Below are 21056 nucleotides of genomic sequence, written 5' to 3' on the forward strand. Positions count from 1 at the left end.
AGCAAAGCTCTCCAGCGTCCTGTAAATTCAATTTAAATAAAAGTCCTGTGTTTTTATGATTTTATTTGTAAGAATACAAGTAGTAAATAAGCCCTCCATCTGCTGAAACACACGATCAGAAAAGGGTGTGGTGACTGGCAAAATTGTGCTCACCAAACACGTGGTACAAACCTTTAAACTGAATAGTTTTTGTGCTTCTTTTTTTTTAAAGTTAGATGTAATCAGTAGCATGTCCACTCTGTGCCGCGTAATCAAACTTTACCCTGCATGTAGCTGTTGACATAGTGTTAAACGACAGTAGTCTGGTGATTTTTTTTTTCTTAAATGTACTTCAAACAGGTAAATTTACATATAATCTATATTAATTACACATAAAGTGAAAAGTTATAAGAATTTTGTTCTTCTAATTTAGATGATTATGACTCATGAAAACCAGAAACACAGTAGTTCACTTAGTTATAATTATTAATTAACATTAATTAATAATCGCATTATTTTCTTTATCAATTCATTTTCAATGTAAGTGGATTGGGATTCAAAAGGCATAAATACAGCATGTCCTTTGTTCAGTAAATTCATCCACAATCACAATCGTCCAGATGATGATAATCAACACCCTCCACAAGGAGGGGCAAGTGAGCCACAGCAGGTCGTTGGTGGAAAGACTGGCTGTTCACAGAGTGCTCTAACAATGCATATTAGTGGAAAGCTGACTGGAAGGCAAAAGCAACAGCGGTATCCGCTGGCTAGAGAGGCTCAAATCAACTTTCGTGAGACAAAAGTCAATTTGAATGAATTACTCATGTTACTCAGGACTTCATGGGGAGTGGACTAAGGCTGGTGTCAGAGCATTACAGTTTTTGCCCGTTGCTTGAACACATTTGGCAAAACGTCGCTCATTGTGCCAAAACTCTAAACACAAGTAAACACGACACAACACTGGGAAATATACCATACACATCTGTGCCAAAATGAAACTCCACTCCCAAAACCTAAACTCTGCTGTCAAAACCTAACATTCCTCTGTCAAAATGTTGACAAAATGACACATACTTGCATCATATGCAAACACTTACAGATCAGGGGGAACACACTAGTCTTCTTTACATAAAACACTGCAGTCCTTGATTTCCATTGTTTATTCAGAAGGCACATTTACAGGAGACACATTTCCAAACAACCAAAAACGCAAATAGACCTACTCAATAGTGTACATCGCAGTACCATGAATTCAGATGAAGCAAAAAAAAAAAAAACCACAACACAATAATACTGCAATAGAAAAAACACTATACTGTAAACACAAAAAACCATGACAAGTGTGCATAAGTGGGCTCATGGATCCCGCCGTCTGTTGGGGTCTGGCCACAGGACCTCATCAACATCGCAAGCTATGTCCTCTCCCGCTAGGCACCGGGGAAAATACCCTCTTGCATGCCGAAACCATCCATGGATCGCTGTCACCTCAATGTCGCCGCAGGCCTGTTCCATTGCCTGCAGAAGAGGCATGCGGGCATGTGGTTGGCGGTCATATACTCGCCATCTCCAAGCCGAAAAAAAATCCTCAATAGGGTTTAAAAATGGTGAGTAAGGGGGCAAGTATACCACTTCAAATTGATTGTGGTCGGTGAACCAGGCCTGGACCAGAGCAGCCCGATGGAAACTGACATTATCCCATATCACCACAAACCTGGGCTGATCTGGTCTGTTCTGTACAACTATGTTATGGAGAGCATCTAGAAATGTGAGTATGTGTTGGCTATTGTATGGACCTAGCATTGCATGATGGTGCAGAAGTCCTCGAAGGCATATGGCGGCACATAATGTGATGTTTCCCCCGCGCTGCCCTGGGACATGCACAACTGCCCTTTGGCCAATTACATTACGACCCCGTCGTCTTGTTTTGCTCAGGTCGAATCCAGCTTCATCAATGAAAATGTATTCATGAGGCTGTGCAGCTCCATCCATGGCCATGATCCTCTGAAAAAAAGGGGAACATGTCACTGTACTACAGTGCTACACATACAGCACCCTCACCCCATCACACAGGTACCTGTGTAGCTCTCAGAATAGATCCATGTGGTACTGATATGGTACATATTCAGCTGCTACTGGACTTCACCAATACTCTATTGTAAATGTAAGGGACAGTTACACGTACCCGTACATATTCAGCTCGAAGTCCTTTGACCCTGTCACTGTTCCTCTCGAATGGGACTCTGTAGAGCTGCTTCATGGTGATGCTGTGTTTACCCAAGATGCGTCTGATGGTGGTGATGCTCACATGGTCTATGTTGCTGAACACTCGCCTGTCTGCAAGTATTTTCCGTCGTAGCTGGTGGAGACGGATGGCATTGTCTGCCCTCACTAGGTCCACAACGGCAAGTTCCTGCTGTTGTGTGAACAGGCGTTGCCGTCCTCCCCCAGAAGGTCTTCGGGTCATTCTGGAGGAATACAACCACATATTGTCATCGGTTTGCTTATTTTTCATACAGTACTTTACTGTACGTACTGTGTCATCCACTGTACAACACTGTACTTCAATATGAGGAATCAGCCACTTTGGCTGCAAAAGGAGCATTAGCACCCCGTACACTTGATATGGTAATGTGATATACTGCAGAACAGTGCTATGGAACCATCTGAGTAGAGCAGAAGGTATGGAGGTGAAGACATACCTGTTTTCTAGTCGGAATGTTCGTATTATAGATGCCACTGTGAAGCGGCTTAGATGTGGGTGGACTCTCTGCCCAGCTTCCCTCATAGTCAGGCCATGGTTGATGACATGGTCCACCAAAGTTGCTCTTATTTCATCAGAAATATGGGTCCGTGCATGGCCTCTTCGGCGGCGGCCTCCTCCTCCTCCTCCTCCTCCTCCTCCTCCTCTACCTCTACCTCTACCTCTTGCTCTCCCTCCATCCATGCTTGCGAAGTTCTTGAAATGGCTACGCTGAGGGCTTTTTGTAGTTGGCTAATTGGTGTTCGGTTTTGCAAGTACGTGCCTTCAGGTGTGTATTTGCGTGGTTGCAATTACCCCATGTGTTTTGTATTTTGGATACATGTGTTTTCCGAATGGCACCCTGACATTTCATTTTGTGAGCGAAGTGTCTTATGTATGACATAGAGTGTAGCATGCAGGACCATGTGTGTTGCATAAAGGGGTAGGTGTGTTGCATAAAGGAGTAGGAGTGTTGCATAATTGGTACTGGGGTGCAAAGCAGCACTTTTGTTTAAGGTATGGGTACATGTGTTTGAGGTATGGTAACAAAAGCTTCACGTTGTGTTACTTTAGTCTGAGCATGGGTTTATAGTGTTCAAGCAACGGGCAAAAACTGTAATAACTACCAACTGTTGTGTCCTAGTAGCAAGCACTCCTGAACCAGATACGGTGTCAGAAGAGTCTTACCTGGACTGAAGAGAGAAACAGAAACTTTTAAAATAAAGGTAAATTTTGCATTTCATTTGGAACTCAAGATCCTGGAGGCTGATGGAGGAGTGGAGAGACACAGACTCCAAGGTGTGAGAAGTTTCTGGGTGCATGGCATCTGCTGGTGTTTGTGGTGGTTAGTCCAAAGTCAACTTAGCTTCTACCAAGAGATTTTAGAGCATGTCAGCTTCCACCTGCTGACAGGCTGATTTCTTTAGCAGCTGCCCACAGTGCCAAAGCTACAACCAAATGATTTGCTGGCCACGTTATTGCTGTGCTTAATGGACCAGCCAACTCACCTAATCAGAACACCACAGAGAATCTCCAAATATGAGACATCATCACGAGGAAGATAAGAAACACTCGACCAAAAAGAGCTGAAGGCGGTTACCAGTTTGGCTCAGTGACCGAGCCAACGAAGATATGCAGCTGCCCAGGTTGGACTCTGACCTGAGGGTCTTTGCTGTGCGCTTTCTTGTCTCTTCTTCACTAATCTGTCTAACAAAGACTAGAAAGCCCAAAAGAGACAATTAGAAAAAAACCCAACCTGGTTATCAGTAATACATTAGCAGTACTACAACCTGATCACCTCCAGCTTAGGCTGCTGTAATTCATGGTAAAGGAGCCCAAAACCAAGTACAGTGTGAAATGAACATACAGTACTTACAGAAGTTGAACATTTCTGTAATACTAGTTATTTTTTGACCTCATAAAATACTCTAATAATCTAATAGAAATACTGGATGGATTTTTTATGCCATAATTATTCAAATTAAAGTTTAAAAATGCTCAAATGATTTCACTTAACATCCACCAAATACAGAATACATGAAAGCTTATCTTTTTTTTACTAAAATGCACTAGAATTAAGTTTTTCGTGTTTTTCAGTTGTTCAAATAAATTCAGTTTGTCCTTGATCATCATCACTGAACAACTGAATAATGTCATTTTATTATTGTCTTTATGTCATACTGTCATATGATTGAAAAGTCTCATGACTGTATTGCTGTTCATGCCACCACTTACAGTAAAAATGAAAATAAAAGTTTCTTCATAACACTGTATTGTGCAACTCCTGAAACCAGAATGTCAGCTTCTTTGGAGGAATCTCTGCTGCGTTTCAGTCATTTCTCCCTTTCCTCTATTCTGTCTGATGAAAGTCAAACCACATCATCATCATCATCATCATCATTATTATTATTACCATAATACAAGATTCCACTGTAATGTAAAACAATGCAACAATGACAGAGGCTGGAGTTTGAGAACAACACGACAAACGGGAGACAGGAAGTAGGGATTTTCTGACAGTTACGGGTTAGAAGGAAATGAATTGTGGAAACCACATGTGGTCAAGAGAATTCTCCAGAGTCCCGTGACGAGTAAGGACGATGCAAAGCGAGTCAAATGATGGTCTTCGTGGCAGGGACACAGCACATCACAGGTTGTTGCAGGAGTAGCTACTGAGAAACGTAAAAAGTAGCAGTGGTTCCCACAAGACAGTCTCGTGCGTTCCTTTAAATTCGGTGTCAGCCTCATATTATTATTAAAATTGCACTAAAGGAATGTATCAGATACAAATGTACTATATTGGTACACTTGAAATTATCTGACTACTAGCATGGAGGTTACGCAGGTGCCCTTTTTATACCTCACCTGTAGGTGTCATGCTAGATGCTGCAAATAGAATAGAATAGAAATAGAATAGAAAACTTTATTTGTCAATTTCTTCAAATGTACTTGCCATACAAAGGAATTGAAATTCACACTGTCCCATGCGTAGACATTGACAACAATAAAGTGCAGATGCACAACAAAAACAACCCTAACAATAAGGTAATGTTAAATAGGTAACAGGATAGACAAGACCTAAAAATAAATAAAAATAAAGTGTTCCAACAGTGTTCCCTGGAAAATAGTATACTAGTCTACTTGAGGTAGTCCCAGGTTGTGGTTGGTAGGGGTTTTTGTTTTAATGCAGCATAAGACTATAGCAGCAGTAATAGTAATATAATAATATAAATAGTGCTAAAAGAAATACTAAAAATATATAGCAGCAGGTGTGTGCAATTGTAATGCAGAGGTAATTGTTTGCAGTCAGGAATGTTTTCCAGTTCTTGGTTCAGAGAGTGTTTCCTTGTTGGAGAGTGTGCGTGGATGGGGGGTGGGGTTCCAGTAAACCATATTTCCCTGGGAACATGCGAATGCATACATTTAGCCTCCCAGCCTGAGTAACAGAGGACAAAAGACCTTAGACAAGCAAGTAACCAAGAAGCTGGTGGTTACTGTGAGAGACACCCAGAGTCTAGAAAAAATCAGGTCCAGACCTGAGGCCAACAGAGCATCTGAGACCTGTGCACCAAGGCTGAACGCTCCAAGAAGAAAACAAACAAAAGAAAGATGCGCCATGCTCGTAGGATAATTCCCACAAAGAATTAAAAATAGAATTACTGCAAAGGAACCTTAAAATATATTAATTACTTATACCCTGGCAGGGCCTCTTTGGATGAAGGTGTCTAGTGATAATGGCTGAAACACGTAATGAATCCAAGGTCCACTACTGATGATATGTCCCAAATTTAAAATGATAATCTAGATCAATCTTTAATCCCTAAACCTAACCAAGGAAGGAAAATGGCAGATTAGCCTGGGTAAAAGAGCGAACGTTGAGGCACACAACGATGTGTGCAGCTGGCAAAGTTTCTGAGCTGCCTTTCCTCATAACAGCCGTCCCTAAAGAGTCTCCCCATCTAAAGCAATGCATTATCAGGGACTGTAACATCTAGTCCTTTTAACCAAATGAAGTACCGCGTTATATAACACAGTAATTAAATTTGTATCTAGATGTGTTTGGCTGCTCAATGTAGGGAGTTGAAAGTATAAAATATAAAGAAAATATGAGGAAGCACGAATTACCAGACCAACCGGACCTAACTTGCTTTACACTGCTGTCATTTATGCTGTAAATGTTGGCATGAGGACAACGTGGTTCCCCATAGAAACTGAGTATTCCTGGGAAAGAACTAGAAAGTAAATCCAATTCTTCGGCACACATAGAAGGAGGCATTTTAAGTGCTTTTCATTCCTTTGTGTCACGGACAAGAAAAGTGAAAAGACTCAAATGTAGATTTAAAGATTTAATTGAACGCTTTTTGCACTATTTGCAGTTGTTCAGAAATTTACTGAAACTGTGCGATTCACAACTGTTCTGTTCTCATGGGTTGTTGATTCAGTTAAGCAGTAATTGCTTTTACAGGAGAGGCTGGAGGTGCGTCTTCTCAGTTTTCACAGCCACAGCTGCATCTAAGGGTACTCTTTTTGTCTACAGGCCAGGGAGCTGGTAAGTATTTCTTTGTGTGTAGAGTGGACAGGGATGTTTCCCCAGAATGGAGAGGCAGGTGGGCACACAAGGATAAGATCAGCAGCCGAATGATCCAGTAAGGGAAGGGCAGGAGAACCGTTGGAACCGTAGATTCATATCAGTTGTGTGTGGAATCTGGAATCTGGCAGTTACAATTACTACTTGTAAAACATAAGTACAGTTACATCATGAACATTCCCACACATGCATGTACACAACAGAGAGATAGAAAGAACGCAACCTGAGAGGACATAAGGATCACGACAAGTACCTCCACAAAACTACATAAGTGTCAACAAGTCCCCAGCCACCACTCTTTTCTTTATATTTTGTTATGAAAATGAGAAATATGTGCAGGGATTTATTGAAACATCCAAACATACACGAAAATACTGTGCACAATACAATTAACTTGAAAGTCAATGTTTGGTATGACCATCTTTATTCTTCAACACAAGCTTTGGTGTAATTTCTTTAATAGTTCTTCACGCCTCTTGAAGGACCTTCAAAGGTCTTCTTTGGGTGTTTCTGCCTTTTCTTCTGTTCTCTGTCAAGATAATCCCGTGCTGCTTTAATAATGTTGAGCGTTGAGGTTCAGGCTCTGAGGAGGCCAATCTTCTGGGGCTCGCTGCCATGCTGAAAATGAAACAGTTTCCAATCAAATGGTTTCAAAATGTTAATGCGTGGTGGATCAAAACCTGACAGTAGTTGACGAGGCTTCAGTCAACAGTAGATGGATCAACTCAAGGGCCGGATGCATCACTCAGGTCCAAATTTGTTATCTTTGGCAATTTTCATAGATTCGACTAAAGAAATGGGAATAAATCATGTGTTTTTGCCACAGACTGCTGATTAAAAAGGGCCTTAAGATACAAGTTAAATTTGGTTCTTTGCTAAGTTGTCTGTTATGAGCAGACGAAACACTGGCCCATCGTTCATACCTCAGTGTTAAGTGACCTAACAAAAAAACTAAACTAAACCAAAAAAGTAAGAAATATCCCCCTGAAAATGTTCAGGTAGCTAGACTGGACTGAAAATGAGTCTAGGGGAAAAAAAAAGTTATAGTCTAGAAGGAAAAATACAAAGAAATGAGTGTCGGTTCAAGAGTTTTGCACAGCTGTGAAATAAAAAAAAAACGCATAACAAGTCATAATGTATAATTCAAAGACAGTTATTTTTACTTCACAAACGCAGGCAGTTATGCAGATTTTTCACTCTATAAACTCAAATCTGTTCATATAAATGTAGAACTGCTGCTCACTCTGCTGTGGAAACTCTGAGTATCACCTCCGGTTGAAGTTAAGTTAAAAGACACTTCATTAGTTTGGTATTTTGCTGTTGTGTGTGTGTGTGTGTGTGTGTGTGTGTGTGTGTGTGTGTGTGTGTGTGTGTGTGTGTGTGTGTGTGTGTGTGTGTGTGTGTGTGTGTGTGTGTGTGTTTTCACAAAGATCAAAAGGAAGAAGGAAGCGCTTGATCGCCCTACGGGGGAGTAGCTCTGGGCTAGAGGTTACTGTACACTGTATATGCTGCTTACTGGCAGAGGCCAAGTTCATTGTTGCTCACACACCGCTGCATGTGACTGTCGTTCGCAGACCACAGACGGCAGCTGACACTCCTGTTCCTACACCAGCTTTTCTTATCGCATGGCTCTGTTTACTCTGCGCATATATACGTGAGAGAAAGTCTGCCTGAAGCTGAGCGCAAAAACTGGAGATGTACTGGTTCGAGCAAGGTCTGTGCGTCCTGCCAGCGTTCCTGGTCGTCTGGTCTTCCGCCACTTTCATTATTTGTTATATCATCGCGATTTACAGGCACGACGTCGATGTAATCTTCCCGTACATAAGGTAAGTTTATTTGAAGAGCTCACACAAAGCAGCCTTTCTCTCATGCTCAACCTGATTCGGAGCCGTGGAAAACGTTTCATGAGAAAACGTCTTAGTTTCGGTTTCTTCCGCTATAACAAACACCAGCTGCGTGTAGCCTGCACATCTGTTTATTGTAGGAGACTAGCGGAAAAATGTTCTTTCACTTCGCTTTCATTAGAAGACTTTTATGTTAAGAAGAGGCAACTAAATGTTTAATATTGTACAAAACACAGTCACACAACCCACGTATTGTACGTTTAACCCGAACTGAAAATCTGCACGGGTCTTCACTCTTTTTCTTTTTCTTTTCAGCGACACAGGTGTCAGCCCCCCAGAAAGCTGCATTTTTGGTCTGATGACTTTTATTTCTGCATGTGCAGGTATTTGAAATTCCAGTGTGGACATCTGCAGTGTCATCTCTGTGAACTGACTCTTTTTAGGCAACTCTGGGCTTTCCCTAAGGAGGAAGCATGCTTTCCAAAGATGCTTCTCACATTTCCCCTTTTTTAAGAAAATGAAAGTACAACTCATGGATTAGGGTAAATGTGTAGGTTTGCACACTCTCGTGACTCTCTGTGTTTTTTTGCACAGGTGTGGGCACAATTTATGCCAGATACAAGCACGTGGAATTGCTGAGGGAGGACGCCACTAATGTGAGCGCACGCCTCAACAAAGCAGCGCTTTGGCTTGGTGTGATCTCATGTTTTGGCATGTGCATTGTTGCTACTTTCCAAGTATGTACTCACATTAAAATCACATTTAACACATCACAACTAATTCAGTGTAATTACAAGTGGTGCCTTTTCTTTTCTTTTTTCTTGATTGCAGGAAACAGTAGTGCAAATAGTCCATGATATTGGAGCAATTCTGTTTTTTGTCTGTGGCATTGTGTACATTATCCTCCAGTGTTTTATATCATTTCAAGCCCATCCGTATGGGTGCTCCAAGTATGTGTTTTGTGTGCGGGTCGCTATCGCCTCCCTTGCTGCTGTTGCATTTGTACCCAGTATCCTTTTTGAGTGTTCAAATGTCTGTGTGATTTAACTTTGTGATCATGATAACGATGATGAAGCTTTCATATATCAGGACTTAGAAAAATAAGTCATCTGGTCCTTCTTAGGTTTGAAAATGATTTAAATACAACTTTAGATGAACAATAATATGTGACGTATTATACCGTCATTATTTACTTATTTATATTTATTTATATTATTTATAACAAAAACTAAGCTGAAATGCAGAAGCAGTGTAGTACTGAAACTTTTTTTACTAGTCCCTCACATCGACTTTTAAAATAAATAATAGCACTGTGTATCATGTTATGTTCTATTCACCTGAAATTAGCCAAGACAAAGTTTTAAACAACCTTAGTTGTACATAATATGCAGTATAAATAACAGCCAAGGGTTTTAAAATGATTGAGAGACTGGGCAGCTCTTATGTGAAACAGCAAGTTGTTATAACGATTAAGAGCCACCACTGAAAAGAGTCTATCCCCTGTGCTTTTAAGCCTGGATTAGGACTTATTTAAGAGCAGCTGGTTTAGAGGCCTCAGTGCTCTGGTAGGATTGCAGGGTTTCAAAAGTGTGGCACCAAACCCTTGAGACTTAAAACCAAGTAAGAGAATTTTAAACTGAATACTGAAATGGAGTGGAAACCAGTCTAAGTAGGCCAGTGTAGGTGTAATGTGTTCACGTCGTTTCTTTCCCGTCAAAAGGCGAGCAGCTGCATTTCGAAAAGCTTGCAGGCAATAAAGACTGATCAGAGCCAACATATAAAGAGTTTCAGTAATCTAAACAAGAAGTAATAAAAGCAAAGTCAGACTGTATTTACATAATTTTAACCCCTGCTGAGGGCCGGCAGACTTTTTATTACAACCTGATATATAAACTTTTTTTTTTGACTTTATTTTTCTCTTGGCAATATGTAAATGTATGACCTGCAGAATATTATGATTAGTGTCATTTCCTGTATCGACTCAGTGTTTTCCTTCACGGATAACTCAGCTGTCATCTGTGCATTTTACGTGAAACAAACGGAGCTGCACAGACAAAAGCATGACAAGGTAGGCCACAGTGTGTCAGCACATTGCATCAGATCACAGCACAGATCAGGAATAAAACGTATAGTGTCAAAATAGTGACATAAAGTGTCAAAATGTGGGAAATGTTTGGGGGTTTTTTTGGGGGGGGGTCTAATACATAGATCCAACAAACATTCCCCAACATGTCAGTGATGATTTTTGGTAAATTTACTATTGGCATTAAATGGAAGTGTGTGCATAACACAAACTTCTCACTGCCATGAGTCAGCTAAAAGAACTAGAAACCTTTTGTGGAAGTTAAGAGAGTCTGAAAAGAAGCAGCAGAGAAAAACAAATGGTGATGCAAATAATGTTCAAACGCCAATATCAGATAATATGTGAGAACTGTTTACCGTTGCCATTGTCCATTGTTCATCTGCGCTGCCTAAATGTGAGAAGTTGTGCAAAAAAGTATTCTAACAGTAAACTAGTCGAAGTATATTTGGCATCATTGGACAGAAAGTTCCAACATTTATGGACCAAAAATTATAATAATCATTATTAGATGCATAGAATTTTCTGATTTAAGCGTCTGTTTCCATCGTGCAGGACTATCCCTTCCATGTAGCCAGTGCAGTATGCGAGTGGATTGTTGCCTTTACCTTTGTCTTCTTCTTCTTCACATACATTCATGATTTCAAGGTCAGTATCTCACTGTCACACATAGTATATAGTTTTTTAATATATATTTATTCATTTGCTAAAATTCTTCTTTTTTTATTCTCCTACAGTTCTTTACCTTACGGGTGAAAGCAGAACTTGAGGATTAGTCTTGGAACATTTTGGGCCACAAACATTAAGATAAATAAGTATTTACATTTTATGTATGTATCTTTATTCCTGTCCAATTTCCCCTGGCTGAAATTTTGGTAGAATACAGTAGATACTTAAAAATATATCTATTTATGCATTTTAGTACAACTGGCTGTCTGTCACGTGTGACAGATGGAAAAACTATGCAAATACTGTATTATTACATTGTTTTTACACAAACTATTTTCAAGTGTACTTAATGTTGCCTGCTTACTTTGCACTTTGCTGTTGCCACACCAGCACGACACATTCTGTGAGAGCTCTGACTTTACATAGGAGAAGTTCATCACACAGTAAGCACATGATCGGTGCACTCGGGGCTAAATGACAATACCACTCAGACCACTCAGTATGTCTGTGGCTACTTGACAGTCTGACCTGTCTTTGACTGACAGTAAATGTGTACTAGTTGTTGGTTTTGTGCAGAGGTTTATGAATTCCCAGTTTTATTGGATGACCACATTATTGCAACATCAAATTAAGGAGGAAAACCTCCTGCTGTGGATGCTCAGATTCACAGTTTTGGTTTCGGTATTTGAATCTGTCCTCTCCACATTGTTGACTCATGAAAAGTCCAACATGGTGTTTCTGACTGACATGAGTTACTGTATACTGTTCACGTTCTCAGTCATGCTAGCAGACACTCCAATATCATCTCTGGTGCTGCTACAAATGTAGATTTTCATACAGGTAATAGGAATTATGCTACTTTTTAGTAGGAATTATACAATATGAACCGAAAGTAAAGCTGGAATTCTGGAGGTTCATTCAATAGGGCTTCTGGCTGGTTTTTCACTTGTAACCTTACATCGTACGGTTTTAATCTAGGCAGAAGTTTCTGGTACCAAGTATGGATCTTGTACCTAGTAAGAAAAAGATATGTTTTTTAAGTGTGTAAGGTATGAGTCATGGATCATTTTAGGTGTGCAGGCTGACTTTAAAGTAAGGATGGCAAACTTTAGACAACTTTGATCTTAAATGAGCTGGACCAGTGGAATTACATGATAAATATGTAAAATCATAGAAAAGCTTTTGGTAATTTATTACCCAGACAGTCTTTGTCCAGTCCGCTGTCAAAAGCTTGAATTTATATAGATGACAGTGAAAAAACAGGAACTTGCTGTCATTTTCTTGTTTATCTATGAATTACTTTGGCGTAGTATGTCTGCCAAGCTCAAAAACATATCAGAATACAGTTAAAAGTACAAAGTCTATGCACTCCATCACATTTTCCAGACCTGCCGAGTGGCAAATTGGAGTCTTTACCAGGCCGATTCTGGCCCCAGGCCTTATGTTTGACACCCCATACTTAAAGGGTGTTGGACTACACCCATCTTCCAAATATTGATTTTAGCAGGTGGGTGGGGTGAGACGTTTGTGGCATTGCAGCTGGTGTAATTTGGCGTAATTTATTTATTTACTTTTAGATGTTTAGAGGAAAACATCTAAAATTAAGAGCCACCGTTTTAGCCAAAAATCAGCAAAGTAAAATCACTGGGAGACTAGAAGAGGGCTGTAAAACTCTGAGAAAAATGTGTGATTTAGAGATTGTTACATAAAAGGAACAACGGAAGATATTAACAAACTAGAAGGCTACTTGAAAGTTTCATTACCTTTAATCTCTCAGACAGAGAGACATGCAAACTGAGAAAAGTGGTCAAGTTTTAGCGGAGCAGCAGGCACATACTTCTGCTGAACTGCTCTCGACTGGAGCTGTTAATGTGGAGCTGGAATAAACGTACTGTACATTAAAGAAAATAAAAGGATCCTGCGCAGTGATGTATACAGGTTGTAACCATTTCACTACAGGTACTGTTTTTATAAGAGGGAAACATTTTATTTTTGTTTTTTCTGAACTACTTTTGTACTTTTGCTTATAAAATGAGTTACAACACAGATTGTAATGCACAGCTGAGATGCATAATAAAAGCACATATTTAAAAAAAGAAAAGAAAAAGTGTACGAGTGTTTATTTAAGGCAGAATCACAGATCCAGCATGGTGTTTTTTCAGTACAACTCCACACTTATCTCACTTCAATTTAGCATCTGTTAAAAGACATCTTATCCCTGACAGCGATGACATGATTGCCCCTCTTTCTCAGGCTTGTACCCACAAGCTTTGAATCACATGACGATGAAGAGTCGTACTTCCTACCAACAACAAACACCACAAGAAAGACTGCAGTTCACACATCACCTACAAAAGCTAGAGCATAACTCTACAAAACCAGGTGAAGATCAAGAGGCATGTCATTGGACTGACTGGCTGTAGAGTGTATTAGTACTCAGTGTCTTAATAGTACAGTAATTAATTTCTCTGTATCAAACATCAAAACTTAAGCAGCTTTGGGAAATTAACATTTTTCAAAGAATTTGAATATCAAACAACAAACAAATATCAAAAAGAAAATAGTTTTATTGTTATAAATTATTAGATTCAACTAAATGGATGAAAGTGCACTAGGCAGTGCTGCAGGTACGGATTTAAAGTCTTGATAAAGAATATTTTAGTCTGAACAGCATCCTCTTTTTCCATCAAGGTTACACAATAATCAAAAAGATTACTGCACAAGTCTTACCATTATTGGAGAATAAACCATTTCTGAATAACATGGCAAATATTAGCCACTTTTGCTCATAATCAGCAAGTGTTTATGTTGTGATGTCTCCGAAAGACGGCGCTCTGATACCTACATTTGTTGCTCGAATAAAGGTGGTGTGGACACTTATACTACATTTAATTTATGTAATGTAAAATCATTTTTTTCACCTCCATCTCTTTAAAAAATAAAAATAAAAATCATACCCATACATCATACAGAGTGAGGAAATTATTATACGTGAGCCTGATTAGCAGCTGCAGAGCAACTTTTCCTTTGTGTGAGTTGATGCAGATATGACAGGCTCCATGAATGAGATCAGTCATAGGTTTCTCATTGAGCCTCGTCCAAGTACGACACGTTGCTGGCTCTGCCCGTGACGGCTGGGTAAACACAGACGTGAGGGCAGCTCGAAATGCAAGCACACCTGGCTGATGAACGCATCAGCCAGCACAATCAGGAAGTCATATTCAGGAGTGTAATACAAACCTTAGGTGAGATAGTTAAGCACTTTAGAGTGAAAACAAAAAGCATTTATAGTATAACACATGTAAGAAGTGTGAATCTTCCCATTTAATTCTTCCCATTTAAACCACAGATCAGATCAGTTCATACCTCTGCTTTTATTTAGAGTGGATAAATAACAAAACCGAGATAAGTTTTTTTCTTTTTTTTGCCACAAGTCTGATCTCTTTGATAATGAAAAAAAAATACATCACGTCACTACTGTGATGTATATCCAAGTTCAGTTGCTGCACTGGACTTTCCTTTATTATTACATTTCACCAGGCATGGTGAAGACTATACTGTATATAGTATAGGATGTAAATGATATATAGTCTTTGTGTTAGAACTGTTACGTATTTACTTCTAACTTAAAAATAATTAAACAACAGTACAATTTTTTTTTAAAAATAGAGAGAAAAGCGTTTCAAGATCCAAAGATTTAATTTACCCCTGAATGCACATGAACATATCCAACATTGAAAATACCAACATATTTGTTCTTCCTATTAATAAAGTTTATGCGGAGGCAAAATCTATGGAAGCTCGTTTTTGCCACTCAAAAAAAAAAAAACTTATTTTAATTTCAATTTTTATTTCATTTTTAAAAATTTAATTTGGTTCCGAAAGTCTGAGTTATCAATGGGAAAAAATTCAGTGGCAGTAATAAGCCTCCATAGAACTGATGTGAGCTGAGGGGAGTAGTTAAAATATTTCAACTTTACCAAAAAGTTCACTTCATGCTACATGACCTCAGATTCTCCTCAGTGCCGATAAGAAATAAAAGACAAACTTGAGGTAATCTCGAGCTGTATAGTTGAACTTTGCTTTGAAACAGAGACAGGAAAAAGGAGAAGGTTTAGATGAACATGAGTAAATGTTTGGGACATTATGTTAAGTTCTAAATTAATGTACTGTAACTTGATTCCTTCTCATCCTGCTGGTTGTTAAGAGTGAATGTTCATGGGTTTCCAGCTATATTCTCTGCAGCTGGTGTGAACACAACATTTCAGACATTAGTGATTAGTCAGTGGTGCAACTACCACAGAAGACCTCTATGTGATATGGTTTGGTTTTGTTAAAACACTTGCTACTGTCATCTTCTGACTGCTGCTTGTATGATTAAGAGGAAAAAATGATCTCCTCCTCTTGAAAAGTAATTTATGAGAAAAAATTTTTTTTTTCAAAAATAAAGGTCACTGAATGACTAAACAGGAGAACCAGTTCAGCTCTTTTAAACTGAAACTACAGTCACTCAATTTGGATTTCCTGTTTCAGGCACCTACATTCACACCACTTCCTTCGAAGCCCTTAACAGGTACCTCATACTTCCTCGCTACGGGCCTAAAGCTGTGCAGACAGCGATGGATGAGGAAACTTTGTGTGTTGAGGACAAATGAGCAATTTCAGTCACTAAAAGATGATTCACTATCAGAGTTGCTGCCGGCAGCGTCTTGGTCCTCTGAGGTCTTCGTTCCTCCGTCGGGCACGGGGGCATCAGGTGTGCTATGGTCAACAGAGAACAAGTCACATATTGTTTGTCAGTTTATCAGAAAACTGGTAATAACCAGAACAGTAATTTAAAAAACGCTCACTCAAGCAGATTGGGATCCAAACCCTCCATGACCATTTTATTCCGTATGGCCATCACCGGAACCCCCTGTGGCACATTAAACATCACATTAAGGCACAAAACTAAACCGTTACGCAGGTAACCACAGCAGCAGTAATAATAACTCACCACTTGAACCATTTTCAGGTATCGGGCATAGCGCGGGTCTTTGGCCACCGTCATGACGTTCTCTGCAGCCGCTTCTGCTTTTTGCGTCGCTGAAGCTTCTGGTGTGGTCTGAGCAGGCTGCAACATGACACATGCACAGAAACGAAGGCAGAGTGAAGCGGTTTAGATGACAGTAGATATCCTGACAGGTTTTACATTTTCATAGTTTAAGATATGTTTTTAAATCAGGTGATACAATTTTGGAAGTACCTGGAAACATACACATTTCATCACTTTGTTTAGGGGCGTAGTGCTACCTGTTTATTTCTTTAAGGGACCATGTACTAAATATATTAGTCACATGAAAGCAAAAGATGCTTTGTATTAGATTTAGCTACTAGCTACTACTGTCCATCTGCAGGCCCTGGGCAGTTAAAAACCAGTGAAATCACCAAATAACAGATATGCACATGATGAAATACCAAATAAATATGTGCATAGACACACATATAATAAAAAACAAATAGATTTTGCAAAAACAAAAAGAAAATTATAATGAAATTAATTCTCAAAATCCTTTTTTTATCCAAATCATGAGAAGAGAATCTGTGCAAATCTGCAAATCCTTTGGAAGCAAATTCCAAGCTTTATTTTATCTGTTAGGGAAAGTAGACTGTAAAAAAGTGGTGCCTTGCTCAGGCACGCTACAGTGCCCCCTTGTGGTGGACCCGATCGCTCTGCAAATTTGCTCAGAGCATTTGATAACTTTTTGAATGGTGAATGCTAACTTAACAGCAACTTGCTCAAAGACATTACAATGTACATGCAACACTCCCAGCAACAAGATCATAAAAAATGATTGGTGAATACACTAAACAGCAACGGTCCTATGATGGAGCCCTGTGGGATCTCATAGTACAGGATTTCAGTGATGATATTTAGCTTAAATAAATCTTCCCCTGTAAGACCATCTCCTTTGGCATTCAGTCATTCATCACACCTTTCTCTACTTAAACAGGTCCCTTTTCCCCTTTTCCAGAGATTTGTTGCCCCCCCCCCCTCTCATCTATTCTCTTTTGTGGTAGAATAATGCATGAAGTGTTAACTGTAAAAAGTAAGTGTGCAACAATACACAAAATTCACGGTTCGGTTCGATACTTTGGTGTCACGGTTCGATATTTTTTCGATACAAAAAAAAATGTTCATGCCTTTTTAATTTGTCATTTATTAAAATTATAAATATATATTTTAACTCAAAAGTACAGTTTTTAAATTTAATGTTGCTGAAACAACAAAGGGATAAAAAAAAATCTGATTGAGGAATCACTCATCTTTGGAAAGGAGAGTTTATTACAGAGAAATGGCTCTTTCCAAAATAAAAGCTATACTATACGCTTCTTGTTTGTAGCATCCGTGCTTGTTGTTTTTGTCTGCTTCCACTTGTCTTTGCACTAGGATGCTGTTGGAGTAAATGTGCAGTCATATTCGTTGTGTTCCCACTAGTGCTGTCAGCGTTAATCTCGTTGAAATGGCGTTAAAGCCACAACACGGCAAATCTCCGTTAACGAGCTACCGCGGATCGCCCCGTGCATGGGGCTGGACGGCGTCAACACGTTAACGAGCTAACTGCGCTAACACACTAGTTCCCACCAATGTAATTGAGCATTGCGTGGCACAACCGACATACTGTTTTTCTTTTGTCCATGACGCGCTTACCTTCAGGGTCATACGTCACATGAAAACCAAAATAGTTCCAAACACCACATCTGAATGAGGGTGGGGGAGGTTCAATTTGCCATGTTGCAAGGAGAGCTTAACTTCTGTCTCGCTAGCTTGCCCTGCGCTCAGTGAATCTGCGTTCGACTACTCCGCCTAGGCTGCACTGTCGAGCGCAGATCCACTCAGCGCTCAGCACAGACAGCATCGTCAGAAGGAAAGTTGATAAAATTAATTTAAAAATTTGTATTGTTCGATACATATGCGTACCGAACCGAAAGCACTGTATCGAACGGTTCAATATCGATACGAGTATCGTTGCACCCCTAGTAAAAAGATAAATGTTTTGTCTTTAAATAAAAAAGTTTGACTTTTCCACAACATGTTTCTGCAAATGTTTCACAATAAGAGAAATGAAAGCCTGTAAAAGTTTTCTGTTTGAGGTCCTCTTTGCAAGGGATCTTTCAAATAACATTTATGCTCTTTTCATCATCTCATTTACCCTAAACTATCTTCATGTGGCTCTTTTTTAAAATTGCTCCACTGGTAGATATAAATAATACAAGTGGGAGATTCCTGCTTTGAAGTTCTTTCATTTTCACTTCAGTAACAGAGGTGGAGGTCATCAAAACCACTACAATTTGATTATATTCCCAAAAAGAAAAAACACCAAAGTTTAATTTGTCTTCAACTACTTCAGTTTTTTCTCTTTACTGGCTCTCTTGCATTAAAAGAGCTACTCTGGAAACAACTGAACTTCAGCCAGATAAAGCTCCATGGAAATATTCCCTTTCTTCATCTAGAGGAAGAAAAACAAAAACCACATGTGGTGGGACATCATCCCACTGTAGTCAAAACAGTGGAAATTTTTACTTGAATGTCTGGACAACAAATACAGAAGAGAAAAGCTGCTCTGGCTCCCATCGTGTCAAAGATATATTAGAGGAGCCTCTCTCAATGTGGGATTGTCAAGTTGAAAATGGACTAAACAGGTCAGATATTAAGTTCTAATTAGGTGGTCTTGGGGGTGCTTTGAAACCTTTGTCTGCTCACAGGTTTATTTTTAAAACTGTCAAAAAAAATCCTCGACTTTGCAGTTCAGCGAAGCTGGATGGAGCTATGTTTCCATGTGTACGAGTTTGTGTATCTACCTCTTCTTGAGGCGCTGCTACTGGACCATCGATTTGGCTCTGATTGGGGATGATGGGTCCATTGGCCTGTGCAGTCTGCTGCTGCTTACTGAGTCCTTCGACTGTGACGTCCTCCAGTCCAGGAATGGAAGACAACTACACAGAGCACAATATTGCTCCATAAATATCAAGTAAATTGGCATGAAATTAAGATAATGTTGCACTGCAGCCTGCAGAGGCTTCAGAACTCACCTTGGCCTCCAAAATGCACAGGCTGGTTTCTATCTGCTGTATGCGAAGAGATATGTTTGCAAGTTTCTGGGGGAAGATGTTATACAACAGTTCAGGATTTAAGTGTTACAGACATTTTTTGTTTCATGACGAGAACAGAAGAGAAATAAAGATAAACAAACCTCTTCACACACTGTGGAAAAGCGGTTAAGGAAGCGGACAGTGTGTGCAACAAATTGATTGAGATAGGCAACAATTTTTCTCTGCTGGATCGCAGGAACCTGAAGGAAACACAGGAAAAGGAATTTAAGGTAGAAGGAACATAAGTGTAATATAACAAGGAAATGAAACAACTCCCAGTCCAATCTCCCCTTAAAGCAACTTCTCCTCCCTAGGCTGCACACATCTTCTTTCCCCTGCTCCTTTTAGGTGTCGGCACATCAGATCATTCACCTCCACTTCACCCTGCCCTGAAAATCATCCTCCTTCACTTCATCCATGAACCCCCTCTGTGGTCTTTCCCTTTTGCTCCTGCCAGGCAGCTCCACGTTTAACACCCTTTGTCCAATATATCCCTCCTCTACACATCCAAACCATGTCCGCCTTGTCTCCAGGTCCACCCTGATCACTCCCAATCAAAATCTGAACATTTTCATCTTTTTAACAACTTCTTTAGTAGTGCTGTCTCCAAACGATATATATGCCATTTCATATTTTATTGTTATGTTTTGCTTTCTTTTTATTTTCTCATTTTCTGTCTTTTATAACCTTTTAATCAGTTTTTTGTGAAGTATCTTGCTTTTAAACGTGATGCAAAAATATTTTTATTATTCTTGTGAAAAAAAATAATGAGTAGAACAAGTTTAACATACTGACAGTCATTCACAGGCAACTTCAAATGCTGAATGCAAAATATACCACTTATATTTCACAAGAGCAAAACAGCATTTTAGATTAGCTAATATTGCCCAGAACGGTTAATAAAATAAAAAGCATCCCTTCCCGAAAAACAGTTATTTATACAAAAGACAGACATTTTCACTTCATAGATTTATTTTAAACAAAACTGTTTAAAAGAAGATAAGCGTAAGTATATCTCTTTGCAAAGGTTAAATCTGTTAACCTGGAAGATCAAGTGTAGAAACAACATATATTCACTTCAGAAAAAAAAAATCCCACATTTATCAGGGAAATTGAACTACAAGCGCTTGCGACAGTCATATCTGTTAATGACTTACAAGCTATAGGCTTCTATCACCGATAAACAGCCTTTGTGTTATCTTACTTCTTAAACAAAACATATGTCAAGCAGCTCTGCTTGTGCCTGCTTTCATTTCCTCACCAGCTACTCAAATAGCTATGTTAGCTAACTAGTCAACGCCAACCTTGGTAAGGTCGACTCCAGAGCCCACGATGGGCAGCCCGTCCTCGTCCATGTTGGATGGCTGAAGATTAAAGTGCACTTTCAAATTCAGCAGCAAGAAATTTCACTGCAAAAAAGACCGAAAACAGGTTATTAAAACATTTACATATGTGAAACGGTTCACGTGACTCTGGGTTGCGTGATCACGTCCTGACGTCACCAACTGCGTAGCAGAAGTCTGC

General features: G+C 39.5%; 3 protein-coding genes across 5 annotated transcripts; 1 reads left to right on the forward strand and 2 right to left on the reverse strand.

Annotated features, from left to right (window-relative positions):
• Window positions 1-1335: 1335 nt before the first annotated feature.
• On the reverse strand, window positions 1336-2882 carry LOC113009312 (uncharacterized). Of its 2 annotated transcripts, XM_026147539.1 has the most exons (3): window positions 2679-2881; window positions 2162-2444; window positions 1336-1980 (listed from the first exon to the last, which is right to left on the reverse strand). In XM_026147539.1, the coding sequence occupies exons 1-3, from the start codon at window positions 2762-2764 to the stop codon at window positions 1336-1338; spliced, it is 1014 nt and encodes a 337-aa protein (XP_026003324.1). In that variant the 5' UTR covers window positions 2765-2881. The 2 variants fall into 2 exon arrangements, with proteins under 2 accessions (XP_026003324.1, XP_026003323.1); XM_026147538.1 differs by having other exon boundaries at window positions 2162-2882.
• A 5423-nt stretch (window positions 2883-8305) lies between these two features.
• dram1 (DNA-damage regulated autophagy modulator 1) lies at window positions 8306-13076 on the forward strand. The gene is made up of 7 exons (XM_026147547.1): window positions 8306-8632; window positions 8966-9033; window positions 9245-9387; window positions 9482-9659; window positions 10660-10718; window positions 11286-11378; window positions 11468-13076. Exons 1-7 carry the CDS (start codon window positions 8502-8504, stop codon window positions 11504-11506), a joined length of 711 nt encoding a protein of 236 aa, XP_026003332.1. The 5' UTR covers window positions 8306-8501; the 3' UTR covers window positions 11507-13076.
• A 428-nt stretch (window positions 13077-13504) lies between these two features.
• washc3 (WASH complex subunit 3) lies at window positions 13505-21056 on the reverse strand. Of its 2 annotated transcripts, XM_026147549.1 has the most exons (8): window positions 20981-21056; window positions 20837-20896; window positions 19634-19732; window positions 19473-19538; window positions 19242-19376; window positions 16396-16512; window positions 16250-16314; window positions 13505-16160 (listed from the first exon to the last, which is right to left on the reverse strand). In XM_026147549.1, exons 2-8 carry the CDS (start codon window positions 20885-20887, stop codon window positions 16061-16063), a joined length of 633 nt encoding a protein of 210 aa, XP_026003334.1. In that variant the 5' UTR covers window positions 20888-20896; window positions 20981-21056; the 3' UTR covers window positions 13505-16060. The 2 variants fall into 2 exon arrangements, with proteins under 2 accessions (XP_026003334.1, XP_026003333.1); XM_026147548.1 differs by having other exon boundaries at window positions 20837-21046.

This window comes from Astatotilapia calliptera, chromosome 17, assembly GCF_900246225.1.
Source record: "Astatotilapia calliptera chromosome 17, fAstCal1.2, whole genome shotgun sequence".
Taxonomy (NCBI): Eukaryota; Metazoa; Chordata; class Actinopteri; order Cichliformes; family Cichlidae; genus Astatotilapia; species Astatotilapia calliptera.

What these genes read in the sequence shown, in the direction of transcription:
- dram1 (XM_026147547.1), top strand. Translation starts at nt 8,502, where the DNA reads ATGTACTGGTTCGAGCAAGGTCTGTGCGTCCTGCCAGCGTTCCTGGTC. An exon ending in GTAATCTTCCCGTACATAAG is followed by an intron (nt 8,633 to 8,965) that starts GTAAGTTTATTT and finishes TTTTCTTTTCAG; the next exon opens with CGACACAGGTGTCAGCCCCC. An exon ending in GCATTGTTGCTACTTTCCAA is followed by an intron (nt 9,388 to 9,481) that starts GTATGTACTCAC and finishes TCTTGATTGCAG; the next exon opens with GAAACAGTAGTGCAAATAGT.
- washc3 (XM_026147549.1), bottom strand. Translation starts at nt 20,887, where the DNA reads ATGGACGAGGACGGGCTGCCCATCGTGGGCTCTGGAGTCGACCTTACC. An exon ending in TTTCCACAGTGTGTGAAGAG is followed by an intron (nt 19,539 to 19,633) that starts GTTTGTTTATCT and finishes ATCTTCCCCCAG; the next exon opens with AAACTTGCAAACATATCTCT. An exon ending in TAGCAGCGCCTCAAGAAGAG is followed by an intron (nt 16,513 to 19,241) that starts GTAGATACACAA and finishes GTCATGTTGCAG; the next exon opens with CCTGCTCAGACCACACCAGA.
- LOC113009312 (XM_026147538.1), bottom strand. Translation starts at nt 2,764, where the DNA reads ATGAGGGAAGCTGGGCAGAGAGTCCACCCACATCTAAGCCGCTTCACA. An exon ending in TTCGAGCTGAATATGTACGG is followed by an intron (nt 1,981 to 2,161) that starts GTACGTGTAACT and finishes CCTTTTTTTCAG; the next exon opens with AGGATCATGGCCATGGATGG.